This window comes from Phocoena sinus, chromosome 15 (genome assembly GCF_008692025.1).
Source record: "Phocoena sinus isolate mPhoSin1 chromosome 15, mPhoSin1.pri, whole genome shotgun sequence".
In the NCBI taxonomy this organism is placed as follows: Eukaryota; Metazoa; Chordata; class Mammalia; order Artiodactyla; family Phocoenidae; genus Phocoena; species Phocoena sinus.
The window spans coordinates 52,154,575-52,169,622 of NC_045777.1; the positions used below are offsets into that span (position 1 = coordinate 52,154,575).

At 54.8% G+C, this 15,048-nt stretch overlaps 1 protein-coding gene across 8 annotated transcripts; it reads left to right on the forward strand.

Annotated features, from left to right (window-relative positions):
- Nucleotides 1-1,784: 1,784 nt before the first annotated feature.
- Nucleotides 1,785-15,031, forward strand: ZNF205 (zinc finger protein 205). 8 transcript variants are annotated; one of them, XM_032605456.1, is made up of 8 exons: nt 1,785-1,873; nt 2,594-2,685; nt 6,376-6,514; nt 9,300-9,513; nt 9,777-9,868; nt 10,224-10,344; nt 11,908-12,009; nt 12,270-13,958. In XM_032605456.1, exons 3-8 carry the CDS (start codon nt 6,458-6,460, stop codon nt 13,334-13,336), a joined length of 1,653 nt encoding a protein of 550 aa, XP_032461347.1. In that variant the 5' UTR covers nt 1,785-1,873; nt 2,594-2,685; nt 6,376-6,457; the 3' UTR covers nt 13,337-13,958. The 8 variants fall into 8 exon arrangements, with proteins under 8 accessions (XP_032461347.1, XP_032461341.1, XP_032461343.1 ...); XM_032605450.1 differs by having other exon boundaries at nt 1,787-1,873; nt 11,905-12,009; XM_032605452.1 differs by lacking the exon at nt 1,785-1,873 and adding an exon at nt 2,002-2,135 and having other exon boundaries at nt 11,905-12,009; nt 12,270-15,031.
- Nucleotides 15,032-15,048: the final 17 nt, after the last annotated feature.

Here is a 15,048-nt window from a genome sequence, read left to right on the forward strand (position 1 = left end):
TTCAGTGTCTTTAGCTTTCGTGAGTGAATGTACCTTAAACTCTACCCAAGACTGGGGCACCCTTTAGGTATCAGATAGCAGGAGGTGACTGCAGCAACAGTGAAGGGTATTTTAGGATGATGATAGTGTCCTGGTTTCCTAAAAATGCAGCAACCTCTATAGGGAAAGTAACTTAATTTACTCTAATATCTACCTCCAAAGAGCCAAGTGGAGTGACTCTTGAGCTTGGTCTCAACAGAGAATCCCCTCCCTGCCTGTACTGTAAGCTGTCTTTAGCTCCCAGGTAGAGAAAATGTTCTGGAAGGTGGTATGTGGGTGTTTGGGGGAATATATCCAGTCAACCCTACTAAGTTTGGGGGCTTTTCTGGCCTTGGTGTTCACGGCTTGCCTGGCTGAGGCTGAAGCTGCCAGCCTTGACAATCATGGTAAGAAGCACTTGGAATTGCTGCCTAGGGAGGAGGCTCCTTTCCTCCTGGAGCTTGCCCAGGGCAGGAGAAAGCCATTTCTGCTGACTGTGATGGGCAGGCTTCTGGGCCAGCATCACAGCTGAGATCCAGGAGCCAGGTTTGGGGTTGGCAGCCTCTCTGCTTGCCCTGTTGCAAGATCAGATGTTAGTCTTGTTCACCCACTGGAAAGGAGCAAAGCCTCCACAATAAGAGCTGCTGGGTAGTTCCAGTTGCTGCAAGGCAAGGGCATCAAGAATTGGGTGATGAGTAGGCTCCTGGTTAGACATTGTGATGTAGCCATACAACAGAATATGCCGCAGTTGAAAGACAGCAAGGCACCGCTTGAGAACAGCAGAACTCTTGACACATAACCATCCGTCCAAACCTGCCCTGAGACTTGACCAAACTCTAGCATAGCTTCTAGCAGCATAAGGCCATGATGACCCCAGCCCCCCATTAAAATGCCTGCCTGAGAAAGCTCAAAGCTGCCGGGAAAATTTACTGTTCATTCTAGCTAATGCCTGATGATGGGCCCCTAGCCTCCCTTTCTTAGAGCACTTACTAAAAAGAGCTTATAATTGTGAATATGTGTTTCTTATAACTCAGAAGAAGATTATAACTCTTACAATCTTTCACTGACCTGAGAGCCATTCCCTTGAAATGTACTCATCAGGAGGGACAGGGCCTCTGTCTCCCTTCTCTGTGGGAGGATAGACTCCTCCTGCCTCCCACACCTGCCAGGTAGCAGACACACCTGGCCTAATTGCAGCTTCACTGACTGGCTCATTGTGACTTTTCACTACCCCCCGCCCCCCGCAGCCCCCATTCCACTTTGAAACACCCAGCGACCTCTGCAGCACATCGGATGGAGCGCAGCTCTTTGCCCTGCTGTCCGTAGTTACCGAATAAAATCTGCTTTCACCACTTCATAATGTATGGCTGTGTATGTCTTTGACATGCTACATGTTTTGTTTTCTCTATATGTTTTTTATACTAAATATGTGTCACGCACACAGAGGGGGCACGTCAGCAGCATATACTCCCATTTTTGAAACAAAACAAAACAAAACGTGTGAGGGGCGGAAACCCTTGACCTGGGAGGCTGGATGGGGCGCTGGGCCGGAATTCGTGCTCCCGGGTACCCCGGCGCCGGCGCTCTCAAGCTGAGGGCCCTCGCTCGGCCAGCCTCAGTTTTCCCACCGGAAACTCGAGGGCTCCCGGGTGTCCGCCCCGCGGTCCTCACCGCCCCCGTTGCCCCCGTGCCCCTGGCCCACAGGCGGGCTCCACGAGAAACCCGGGGAAACCGGAAGTTGGAACGGGGCAGCCGGACGGGAAACGCGGGCACACCGGCCAGGGTCCGGCAGCACCAGGATGACCCTTCGTCCTCGGCGTGACTGCCCCTCGGGGGCGCGGACAGCAGCGCGCAGGTAAGGGCAGCAGGGCAGTGCTGTGGGGGCGGGGCCAGGGAGGTGACAGCCAATCACCGCGTCTCCTGTGGGGGCGGGGCGGGGCAGTTGTTGCTTGGGAGACGCGCTCCCCGCATAGTTGCCCTGCGGGCTGCAGAGCTGGCTGGGGAACGACGACTTGTGCGCGCGGGACTCCTGGGCCTCCTGTGGCTCCGAACGCCTCCCCCTGCGTCCGCCTCGCATCAGGGGACGGGGCCGCAGGGTTGCCTCCACGCCACCGGCGGTGAGCGGGCCGCCCGGCACCTGAACTCTCACTACCTGGTCTCCAGCGGCCCTGGGAGTTGTTCTTTTTCTTCAAAATTTGTTTTATTTCCGGGGTTCCACCTACCTAACACTTGTACTGGCTTCCTTTTCTTCTTTTTCAATGGTTAACATTTGCTCTGCTGTTTACTCGATTATTCCTATTTTTCTTGGCTTCTCTTACATTCCTTTATTTGCCCCTATCGTCTCTCCTTCTAAGGCTAAATCTCTGCATCTCCCTGTCTCCAGCCTGGCTTAACAGTGTTCATTAACACACGTTTGTTTTTATTTTTCTTACATCAGATGATTCTTTTTTCTAGTTTTTATTATTCTGGCTGCTTTTTTGTAAGGTCCTCTTTAAGACCTGAATCAGCTCGCAGGCCAGTCTGAGGGTAGATCACGATTTATTTACTAAAGGTGGCGTATTCTCTCTTACTCAAGCTCACTGAAGCCGCAGGATAGTGGAGTTGGCATTTGTTGAGTGTTTCCCGTGCCTGAAGCTCTGATAAGCACCTTGTAAACAGGCTCCTGAGGTAAGTACGTCTCTAACCTGGTGGCCTGTGAGTGGGACAACAGATGTTTTCTGCTGGAATTATATGGAGTTCTTAATTTTGTTTTGTTTTGTTTTTGTTTTTAGTCATCAACATTCAAAAGTCAGGATATTTCACATAGAAATTGAATTCTTTTTTGGCTTCTCTTGAAAAAACCTCATGCTTGGGCAATACTGAGCCCCCAACCGCCCCCTTTAAACAAAATATGGTTTCTTGAGGCCCCTGAAGTCCCTCCCACTCCGGTCTTACACCCAAGGCACTTGTAGTTTATGGTACTGCGTGGTTGCTGAAGGCATTTAGGTTTTTGATCTCTACTTATTGACTCACCCTGCCCTGGTCTGAAGTCTTTTGGGGACTGCAATTCCCACAAAGCAGATATCAATAATCCTTCCTCCTAGACCTGCTCAGGCCTAGAGCCAGCCCTAGAAGGGTTTCCTCTCATTTCCAAGAAGGAGCTAATATCTATCACATAGCAGATGCTCAGTAAATATTTTCTGGGGCTTCCCTGGTGGCGCAGTGGTTGAGAGTCTGCCTGCCGATGCAGGGGACATGGGTTTGTGACCTGGTCCGGGAAGATCCCACATGCCGCGGAGCGGCTGGGCCCGTGAGCCATGGCCGCTGGGCCTGCGCATCCGGAGCCTGTGCTCCGCAACAGGAGAGGCCACAACAGTGAGAGGCCCACATACCCAAAAAAAAAAAAAAAAAAATATATATATATATATATATATTTTTTTTTTTTTTCCTGAACAGTTAAATAAATGTTGAGACTTCTTTTGGTCTAACTTAGGTGATCCCATGGTGGGATCCAAACCTCTGGGCTTCCTCAGTATCCCTGAACTGTAGCCCCTTTTATCTGGTAGAGAAACGTTTGCCCAGGAATCAGGACACACCCATTCTTTCTGGACTTGGTGCACTCCTGGGACTGCCATGTGTGAGATGGTCCACCTCAGGTTGAGTTCCTTTACTCTGGACACTGGCTTAACACAGTCTGGCTCCCAGACTGTGCATTTCATCTTTTCCAGGGCCCCCTGTGGCTTTTTCTCATTTTATAATTCTCTCTGTTTTAAAAACAGTATTGACTTTTGATACAATTTTGTTCATCTCTCTTTACTTTGAGGATTAAAACACCTGGAAATACTGACCAGAGCCAAACCCTGGGGGTAATTTTTCTTTCATCAAAGTGATAGTAGAATCAATAAGAATTCTAGGACTCCTAAAACAAGTTGAACTCCAAAAGCAGAGTTGCAAACTCAAAATGCTGCAAGGGCCAAGTGGAGAACCAAAGGTAGCACCCTGAGATCAGGCCCGGAATGGGAGGAATATGGGTCCAGGGTTGTTCTGGTGGTTCTGGTTTCTCAAGAAAATCAATTTTATGGGAACTCTCCTCACTTTTATTTTTTTATAAATTTATTTATTTATGGCTGCGTTGGGTCTTTGTTGCTGCGCGCAGACTTTCCCTAGTTGTGGTGAGTGGGGGCTACCCTTCATTGTGGTGCTCTGACTTCTCACTGCAGTGGCTTCTCTTTGTTGTGGAGCACAGACTGTAGGTGGGCGGGCTTCAGTAGTTGTGGTACACTGGCTCAGTAGTTGTGGCTCATGGGCTCTAAAGCGCAGGCTCAGTAGTTGTGGCACACGGGCTTAGTTGCTCCGCGGCATGTGGGATCTTCCCAGGCCAGGGCTCTGAACCCATGTCCCCTGCATTGGCAGGCGAATTCTTAACCACTGCGCCACCAGGGAAGTCCTGGAACCCTCCTAATTTTTTAAGCGTTGGGAACTAAGTTTAAAAAAAATTGAACCCTTGTGAGTGCACACAGCACACCGATGGGGTGGTACAAGGGCCAGTGGTGCCTGTCTTCCTGAGTGAAGTGGATGCATCTCAGAGGACTCTGATGGGCCGAAGGCAGGGGGCCTGGGAACGTTTCCAGCAGGAATCTTCCTGGAATCTGACTACAGGGCTGGCCTTCACCCCTTTCCTGACACTCATCTCCTGTGCCCTGTTAAGGAGAAATGGGTGCCTTGCCCCAGGGAGTGAAGCACAGTCTCTGTTCTCCCGTTTTGGGAGCCTTAGTTCTCAGAGTCTGAAGGGAAGACAGAAGCTGAGAGGTGGACTATGAAGCCACCAGGGATGTCTGAGGGTTTGGGACCCCATGCATGGCTGGGTCAGACCCCTTTGTCACCTCTATCCCTAGCCTTGAGAGGGAGCTGGTCGGGGGCGCCGGGAGGGCAGCGTCTGGAAAAATCAGATTGATGCCACATCTTTCCAAAGTGTGAGACATAGGTGTAGGGGTGGGTACTGAGGAGTTCCCAGGTCTCTTCGTTTCCTAAGTTTGCTCTTAGGGAGAGAGAACTCCATGCCAGTCTTGGCGGGAACCCAGAGGAGCTGCTGACTGGTCTGGGAGCCTTAAATGAAATCCAGGGACGTCTCCACGGAGACACCTATAAGACTTTCAGAAACTCTGTGTACTGAAAAGCACCACCATGTCCCTCCACTCTGGCAAAGTGTCCTTCGTCCTGTAATGACAGCTGCAATTTGAAACGTCAAATATCAAAATCCTTACACAAAATATATTTTCCCACTTTGGCGCTCCTGCTTGGCTGGTGTCACGAGTACGTGCCAGGTAAAGCGATCGTGAGCCGGCAACGCGGATCTGGGAGTCACCTCCCGGCCGAGAGCAGGTGCAGCCGGCCTCGGGACCCCAGACCCGGAACCCTCCAAGCTGGGAACGCTGTAGGGCTGCAGTTGCGTGGGGAACGGGATCTGGGAGGGACTTCCTGTTGTCCCTAATCCCAGTCTCCACCCGGCTCCCCGCGCCCGGTGTAGGTTGCGGAGACTCCCTTCCCCGGGGGAGGGGGCTCCGCCGCCCGAGGTGACCCCTCCGCCTCCACCTCGGTGAGAGGGGGGCTGGGAGGGCTCCTGGATCCCGAGACCCGCGCGGGTGGCCAGCTGGCAGGAGGGGACGGGGTCAAAGGTGGAAGGCTACGGGCTGGCAGGGAGAGGAGGCCTGGACTTGGGTTCGGAAAGAGGAAGGACATCATCTGTGCGGCACCGTGAGCAGGATGGACACCCGGCCCGGGCGGGTGGTTGCAGCCGCAGGGAGGGCTGCTGAGAGCGGGCAGCTCAATTTCTGGATCCCAGGCGGGACCGAGTCAGGTCGAGCGCAGGGTGTGTGTGTGTGTGTGTGTGTGTGTGTGTGTGTGTGTGTGTGTGTGTGTGTGTGTGTGTGTGTGTGTGTGTGTGTGTGTGTGTGTGTGTGTGTGTGTGTGTGTGTGTGTGTGTGTGTGTGTGTGTGTGTGTGTCCTGGACCCGGGAGACGGCGGGGCCTGTATTCCTCCGCGGAGCTGGCTGTGGTGGGTGGGGCCCCACTCAGCACCTGTTTCGCAGGATCTCTGCAGACCTTTCGGCTCCTGATGACAGGAGATTCAGATTTCAAGTCACCCCGGTTTTCCTTAACGCAGTTGCTGTGAGATTCTTGCTTCAACGATAAACGGGATAATACAAAATAGCATTCTGTCAAAGAGAGGGACCAAAAAACAGCATAGTGAGACCGTTGGAGGGCGTCTCGGAGGTTTTATTTCTGATTGGGACCAGGGATGGATCTGGTCTGGCATGGGAATTTGGGGGGCTTCAGGGATGTCCAGGAGACACTGGCTGATTTCCTTCTGCTCCTCTAGGCTCCTGGCCAGAAGCTGGAGGGGACTTGGCCAACAAGACCAAGAAACAACTCGGCTGAGCTTTGTAGCTCTGAGACAGAAAATGTCTGCAGATGGTGGAGGCATCCGTGCTACCCAGGACAAGGAGAGAGCCCAAGAGGTATGGATGGGGTGCTGGGTGAGGGAGGCATGCACTGGAAGGAACTGGAGTGGAAGGGGATTTTCAAGGCAGGGCATTTGGACCAATGGAGGAGTTAGACTCACCATGGGAGCAGGGCTGGTAGATGCGGTGGGGGGATGTTGAAGAGAAGGTGGTATGATGGGAAATACCTTCCACCTGGGAATCGACTTCTATGGGACTGCTTTGCTTTGCCTTGTGAATTCGGTAGTCAGCAGACCAAAGGCTACACAAGATAGTAAGGGGGCTGCACAGGGGTCCTGTGGGTGGGGTTTGCTCTCTGAACAGTGCTCAGAGCATATGGGCAAGCCTCAGTCTACCCTCTGCTCCCCTCTGCCTGGGCCTGCACCGCCTCTCTTTCTGGGTCTGAGCACATAACCCTTCCTGTACCTGTTGCCTGTGTGTGTGTAGTTACGACTTGCGGGGAGACCAGGGTCACCAAGCTTGGGACTGGGGGAACATGAGTCAGCTGCAGCAGGATGTGCGACCTTGGGCAGGTCCCTTGGCCTCTGGGAACCAGGTGTGTCATCTATAAAATGCGGATCATGTGCCTGCCATTCCCACCTGTCTTGCCAGGTGATTGGGAGGCTCAGAGAAGATAATAGGCATGAGAGGCCTCTGTGAGCAGCTCATCAGCCTGTAGGTGCTCATTATTTTTTTTTTTTTTTTTTTTTTTTTTGTGGTACGCGGGCCTCTCACTGTTGTGGCCTCTCCCGTTGCGGAGCACAGGCTCCGGACGCGCAGGCTCAATGGCCATGGCTCAGGGGCCCAGCCACTCCACGGCATGTGGGATCTTCCCGGACTGGGGCACGAACCCCTGTCCCCTGCATCGGCAGGCAGACTCTCAACCACTGCGCCACCAGGGAAGCCCGGTGCTCATTATTGTAACATATAAAACAACACCACCCACAGCAACTAGAACCTAGGTCAGAGAAACCTGGAAATCCTCAGCTACGGTTTCCAGTGGCTGTAAGTTCAAGTACAAATCAAGTGTCAGTTCTGTTTTCATACCATAGAAGCACAAAGAATTTTTACTGCAGTTCAGTTTCCCTTCCATAATGCCTTTGTAACTCCCAGTGGGCCTCATATGTCCACAACATTCTGTGCTGATGTTGGATTCTGTCAGCTCACACAGTAGAGTAATAATAATAATTACCAGCACTGCTCTTTGTTTATCCAGAACTTTGTGGAGTGGAGAGCTCTTTCTCATGTGTTATCTGTGTGGAGGCAGAGCAGCTGAGTCTCGGAGGCCGCCTGGCCTGTGTGGCTCCCAGGAACTTTGACTCCTGGCCTGAGAGTCTTATATACTGAGGTGGGTGGGGAGGTGGAGGGATAGGCTTGAGTTCCCAGCAGAAGGCTGGCTGGTGCCCAGTGCTATGGGTGGTGATGATGAGGCCTCACCAGGGCCTCCCAGTGCAAGGGAAGTGACTTTCCCAGTGCTCTGCTCTGCTCAGGACTGAAAGGCTGGTAAGCGGTGGTTCTGGATTCCAGCCCCGGTAGCCTGACTCAAAAGCTTGCTCCTCACCTCCCAGAGGGCTGGGGCAGAGGCTGCTATGAAGAGGGGAGGGAGGATCCTGGCAGTACCATTGTGGGGGACAGTGCTAAAGGGGGTGAGCCTGAGAGGAGTTTCCCTTCCATCAGACTTAGGTGGGTGCAAGGCCTCAGCACAGTTAGAGGTATGCTTGGACTTATTTTTTCCAAATCAGAAACTGCCAACAGCTCTGACCAATTGAGTTAGGACTGAAATGGCCCAAGGCCACATGTCTTCCTGTCACTTTCAAGAAGTTATGGCCCTGGGGGTGACTTGTGAGTCCGATACACTGAGTTCAAGTCCTGGCCGAGTCACTCCAAGCTCTGTGTGACCTTGGGGCATTGTCTGATCTCAGAGCCTGGAGGTGTGAGTTTTCTGTGTCTGCTGTAACAAAGGACCACAAACTGGGTGGCTTAAAACAACCGGCATTTATTCTCTCACACTTTGGAGGCCAGAACCCCAAAATCAAGGGGTCAGCAGGGCCCCCTCCCAAGGCTCTAAGGGAGGATCCTTCCTGTCTCTCAGCTTTTGGTGGCTCCAGGTGTCCCTTGGTTTGTGACAGCATCACTCCAACCTCTGCTTCCATCTTCACATAGCTTCTCCTCTGTTTCTGTGTCCTCTCCTCTTTTTTTTTTGGCTGCCGCATGGCTTGTGGGATCCTAGTTCCCTGACCAGGGATAGAACCTGGGCCCTCGGCAGTGAAAGCGGGAGTCCTAACCACTGGACTGCCAGGGAAGCCCCTGTGTCCTCTCCTACGGACACCAGTCATTGGATTCAGGGCCCAGCCTGAATCCAGGATTATTTCATCTCAAGATCCATAACTACATCTGCAAAGACCTTTTTTCCAAATAAGGTCACATTCTGAGGTTCCAACTAGACATGAATTTTGAGGGTACACTATTCAACCCAGCCAACTACAATTGGTTTCCTCATATATTAAAAGAATAACAATCCACACTCCTGTGGGAGGTGGGAGGCTCAAATTGGGAAGAGGCATCTGCCCTGTGGGCACCCAGCAGGGCCTCGATGAACCTCCCCTCCTTCCCTCACTGTCCTGCCTCACAGGGGTGAACCACGGATATGCAGGTCTCAGGGACGGAGACGGAAGCAGGGCCAGCCTTGCATCTGGGTGTGCTTTCTGCCACCCTCGGTGTCTGCTTCTGCAGGTCCCCGAGTGTGGAGTTCTGCTGTGTTTCCCATTCTCTGTCCCAGTGCTGATGGGGCTGTTATTTCTAGACTCCACGTCATGGGCATTCTTGTCAAGAAATGCTTTCCGAGTCGGAGGGGACGGTGCCGTTGGGAGCCGCTCAGGAGTCACCCCACATCAAGATGGAGCCGGAAGAGCCGCACCCTGAGGGGGCATCACAGGAGGCCAGAGCTCAAGGAGTACGGGGCTGGGTGCCCCTAAGCCAGGGCTCTAAGGAGAAAGCACATTTCCTGCCTGGCGGAGGTGAGGAGAGGGATGTGGAGAGAGGCACTTTCCCAGGTGGACGCTCAGCCCGGGTGGGGAGACCCTGATGTCTGCCCCACCTGCCCCTTGGAGGCCGCCCCTGCTCACCCTCAGAGCCCACTGACCCTCTTCTTGGATCAGGTCGGGGGTGGAGTTGGAGGCACTGTGGGTTTCCCTGGTGGGCCTGGCATGAGCTCACTGCAGGGAGTGGGAGGGCCAAGCGGGATGAGGTGGCCGCGCTGAGGACCTCTTTCCTCTCTCAGCCCTCCCCTCCCCCCAGATCCCTGTGCTCTCTCACGAGGGGAGGACCAGAGACCGGCGGATGGCCGCGGCGCTCCTCACTGCCTGGTCCCAGGTGAGTGTCCCCATCTATAGCTGGAGCCGAAGGACGTGGAGGGACAGCGTCTCTGAACCATCCTCTGGATCTGAGCGCTGGACCTGAGGGTGGGGACTGGAGATCCTGAGCTTTGGCAGTGGTGCTGAAAAGAAGGATCCTTGTTTTTGTCTCTTGTCTTCTGCTGTACACAAGCGCTTTGTTCTTGCCCCCAAAAGCCTTCCTTGGGCAACTGTCCTGCTTCATCACACCCGAGGGCCAGCCTCACTTGAGTCAGCAGGATGGGAGCCGGGGTCTTGCCCTTGTCCTGGCACCACGATGCCCCTCCACCACGTCCTGGCATGTCCTGGAGAGTGGGCATTTCATGTTGTTTCAGATGCCAGTGACCTTTGAGGATGTGGCTGTGTACCTCTCCCGGGAGGAGTGGGGGCGGCTGGACCACACACAGCAGAGCTTCTACAGGGATATCCTGCAGAAGAGGAACGGGCTGTCCTTGGGTAAGGGCTCACTCGTGCTGGGGTGCTGCTTCCTGAGGCCCTGGGAAGTCAGCGGTGGGGCCTATCTGCCATCACCTCCTCCTCCCTTTCCAGGGCTTGAACCCCCTCTTGTGATTCATCCAGACATCACTGTACTATAGAAGCTTCCTAGTGATGGATGTGTTCTGGTCGGTGCTGATATGGTAGCCATGAGCCATATGTGGCTATTGACCCCTAGAAATGCAGCTAGGGCAACTGAGTTTTTTGTTTTATCTCATTTTAATCAGCTCAGATTTGAATTGAAATAACCACATGTGGCTAGTGGCTGCTGTGCTGGACAGTGCTGACCTAGAGACTGTGCTTCTCTCCAGTTCTTCCCTAGCTTATTCCAGTAGTTCCCCCACTTCCAAGCCCAGCTTCAGAGGTATCTGACCAGAAAGCCTGGCTCTGGGCCGGGCTGCTAGCCCAGGGGATGGGGAACAGTGCCAGCTAATCCCTCCAGGCCTTTGACTCTGAGCTGTCACATCCACCCCAGGGCTGTGTCCTCTTCTCAGAGGGGCCTTGGCTCCCTTGGTTTTTCTCATGGTAAGCAGTAAAGTCCCAGGGCTTTGATTCCTCAGTTTCAGGCTCTAGTTTTCATGGCAGACTTTTATGAGGGCTTATGGAAAAATCAGCATTCATTTATTCATTGTCATTCATTCGGTCATTCAGTCTGTTTGTCTGTCAGTGCACATCTGTTACACACCTGCTAGTCCAGGTGGAGCCAGGGTCTTGGTAATTCCACCCTCTGACTTTGATGGCGGGCCAAGACCCCTGTTGTCCCTGGTGGACCCCCGGATCACAGCAGCTGCTGTGCTCACACCTTTAATTATCTCTGGTTTGCTCACCACCCATTGTTAGCACTCTCTGGGGCCCAGGCCAGCAGGTCCAGGCAAGTCTTGGGAGATCAGAGGGAACCAGCATCCACTCCACAGCCCCATGGCAGGCCTCACAAATGCCCTAAACCACCCAGTTGGTCCAAACATTCCTTCCCCCCCATGGGGCTTGGATCAGGGCATGGAGGCCAGGGCCCCTCTGCTCTCTTCCTGACTTGACCAGAATTCCCAGGCCCTCACCCTGGGGAACTTGGCAAATGGGCCTTTGGTCCTTGACTTCTGGGTGGTCAGTGTCCCTGGCCCTCTTATCGCAGGCCCTCCCACTTGGCCTCTCTTTGCCCACTGCCCCTCCCCCAGGAGCCCTTTTTGCCTGTGATCCTGGGAAGGTGCAGGTGCAGGATAGGAAGACTGCATCTGGTTTCTGACATTGCTGGACTCACTGCTGGGGACAGTGTGACATAGAGGTGGCCAGCAGCTGACCTGGCCCAGCCCTGAGAAGAGTGTGCCTGGAGGTTGCCCCGGAGTGTGCATCCTGAGAGGGCGTGGCCATCTGCCCCCAGTGACTGTTGAGCTCACTTGGTTTTGCCCCGTGCAGAGCTGCATCCCCTCTTCTTTTGCTCCATCATTTCTCCGGGGAGGTGGGGGGTGGTTTCTCCTTGCTGTGCAGCCCGAAAGGCCCTGACTGAGCACAGCATCTCTTCCCAAGCAGGGTTTCCCTTCAGCAGGCCTTTCTGGGCCTCTCAAGTGCAGGGCAAGGGCGAGGCCTCGGGATCCTGCCAGCAGATGGGAGATGAGGAGGAGGAGAAGAGAGGTGCGTGCAGCGGTGACAGGTGGGCGGGGCAGTAGGGTCGTGGCTGTCACTCCCAGGTGCCCCGTGTCAGTGCGGGCTGTTTTCTGTGGGGTGCAGACACACAGCCCCTCCTGGGGCAGGGCCACCAGCCCTCCCTCCTGTGTGGAGGGTGGCTTTTGCTTCCAGGGTTCCCAGCAGGTCCTTGCCCTAATTTCTAGCTCCACAATTCCCCCGGGGCCCTCATGAAAGCCTCTGCCTTGCTGGAATCCCTCTTTATCCAGGAGCCATGGAGGTGGGCAAGGAGGAGCTAGCCCCATCCCTGGGAGCCCTTGGGGATATGAAGTCCTTCAAAAGCAGGGTGGGGAGAGCCCAGGGGGACGCCCCACGGTGTGGGCAGCGAGCAGCCGGTGGCCAGAGCTCAGGGCCAGCCAAGGACGATGTGCAGCCGGGTCCCACGGTGGAGGCACAGTCGGAACCAGCCCCGCCTGACATCGGCATCCCGAAAGCCCAGGAGGGCCGCTTCCCAGAGCAACCCAGAGAGGGGGAGACGACCGCCCCTGAGAGCAGCGAGGAGGGCCTGGCCCCTGACGGCGATGCCGGCAAGAAGACCTACAAGTGCGAGCAGTGCGGCAAGGCCTTCAGCTGGCACTCGCACTTGGTGACGCACCGGCGCACGCACACGGGCGAGAAGCCCTACGCGTGCACGGACTGCGGCAAGCGCTTTGGCCGCAGCTCACACCTCATCCAGCACCAGATCATCCACACCGGCGAGAAGCCCTACACCTGCCCGTCCTGCTGGAAAAGCTTTAGCCACCACTCGACGCTGATCCAGCACCAGCGCATCCACACGGGTGAGAAGCCCTACGTGTGCGACCGCTGCGCCAAGCGCTTCACCCGCCGCTCGGACTTGGTCACCCACCAGGGCACCCACACGGGCGCCAAGCCACACAAATGCCCCATCTGCGGCAAGTGTTTCACGCAGAGCTCAGCCCTGGTCACCCACCAGCGCACCCACACCGGGGTCAAACCCTACCCGTGCCCTGAGTGCGGCAAGTGCTTCAGCCAGCGCTCCAACCTCATCGCCCACAACCGCACGCACACCGGCGAGAAGCCCTACCACTGCCTCGACTGCGGCAAGAGCTTCAGCCACAGCTCGCACCTCACTGCCCACCAGCGCACCCACCGTGGTGTCCGGCCCTACTCCTGCCCCCTGTGCGGCAAGAGCTTCAGCCGGCGCTCCAACCTGCACCGGCACGAGAAGATCCACACGGCGGGGCCCAAGGCCCTGGCCATGCTGATGCTGGGGGCAGCCGGGGCTCTGGCGGCACCCCCTCCAGCCCCCACCTAGGAGGCTGAGAGACAGGGGCTGGCCTGGAGACAGGGAAGGAGGGGGATTGTAGCGGGGGCAGCTGCTGCGGGGGTGTGACCTGGGAGGCCCAGGAAGGGAGTTGGGGAGGTGCTGGCATGGGGATGGGGCGCGGCAACACGGGAGGAGCTCGGTTGAGGAGGAGGCATGCTCACTGCAAATTAAAGGCCTTGGAATTCGAGTGACAGCCTATAGCTCTGTCTCGTGGGGCCTGGAGGCTGACCCCAGACTTGGCGGGGGGAAGTGGGGGCTCCGGAGTCAACCCAGTGTCTCCTCACTCAGCCATCCCTATGTCATCCCTCTGGGGGCTTGGGCACCTTCCTCCCCAGCCTTCACCTGGCTTGGACCCATTCCAGAGCCTATAGCAAAGGCTTCTGAGCACAGAGGTTTCCAAACCTGAAGTCAGCTGGCCACTTCTGAAATTGTGGACCCGGTGAGGTGGTCTGCTGCTGTGGTCACTTGTCCCAGGTATTGCCCACTGAGCTCTGGACCCTCCCTGGGCTCTTCTCTTTGGGAGCTGGGAGGAGGGCCGAGCCAGCATGGGAATTCATGCTCAGTGTCTCCTGCCTTCCCTGTCTCCTGTCTCAGGCACTGGGGCCTGCATTTTGTGACTGGACGTTTTCACCTGCGTCCCTGAGGACCCAGCTGTAATCCAGTGAGGATTTCTCACTTACCAGGGACCCTGCCTCTCCTGGTCCTTTCTGAGGCTGCTGCCAGCTTCCTCTCCTATTTCTCACCACCTTGGTCTCTTTGCACATGTCCTTTATAATTTGCCCTATCCGCCCCTGCCTGGCTGTTTTACTCCTGGCCTTCTGGTTTTTTAGCTCTGAAGCTTCCCATTCTCTTCGGGTTTTTTTCTCCCGCTGGGGAGGGGTGGGCTCAGCTTGCTTATTGTCCTAGGTTTGCAGCTCAGCTCTCACAATTACATTCAGTCTGACACCAAATGACCTTGAGGACGTCTGCATCAGGGAGGCTGTTGGGACCCCACCTGTCTCTGCAGATCACAGGGCCAGCAGGGCAGTCACAGCCCCGGTTAGCTCCCAGCCAATAAGGGATGAAATGTCTTGAACAGGACAGCAGACTGAGAATGGTACTAATAGCTGCCAGTGGCAGCTGCCCTGTCAGGCGTGGGGTCAAGCACCATATATACGTTTCCTCAACGCTCTACAAGTCTGAGCAGTGGGTTTCATCTCAGTTTTATAGAGGAGGAAACGGGCCAAGAAGTCCAATAATTTGTCCAAAGTCATTGAACCAGAGAGCTGGAAGCTGGGGCTCAGGTCCAGGGTTTTTATTTATTTGTTTATTTATTTACTTGGTTGCACCGGGTCTTAATTGTGGCTCACTGGCTCCTTAGTTGCAGCACATGGTTTCCTTAGTTGCGGCTGCCGGGCTTCTCAGTTGTGGTTCACTGGCTCCTTAGTTGTGGCATGTGAACTCCCAGTTGCAGCATGCATGTGGGATCTAGTTCCCTGACCAGGGATCGATCCTGGGGCCCCTGCATTGGGAGCACGGAGTCCTATCCACTGTGCCACCAGGGAAGTCCCAAGATACTTAGGGAGTTCTAGACAATGCTATAAGACTAAGAAAATAATGAGTATAAATTCTGGAAATGAATATAAATTTTCTGGAAAGACAATTTTCCCTTTTTACATCATAGAAAAATAAACTATCAGAAGGAAAGTACAATAAGGTGG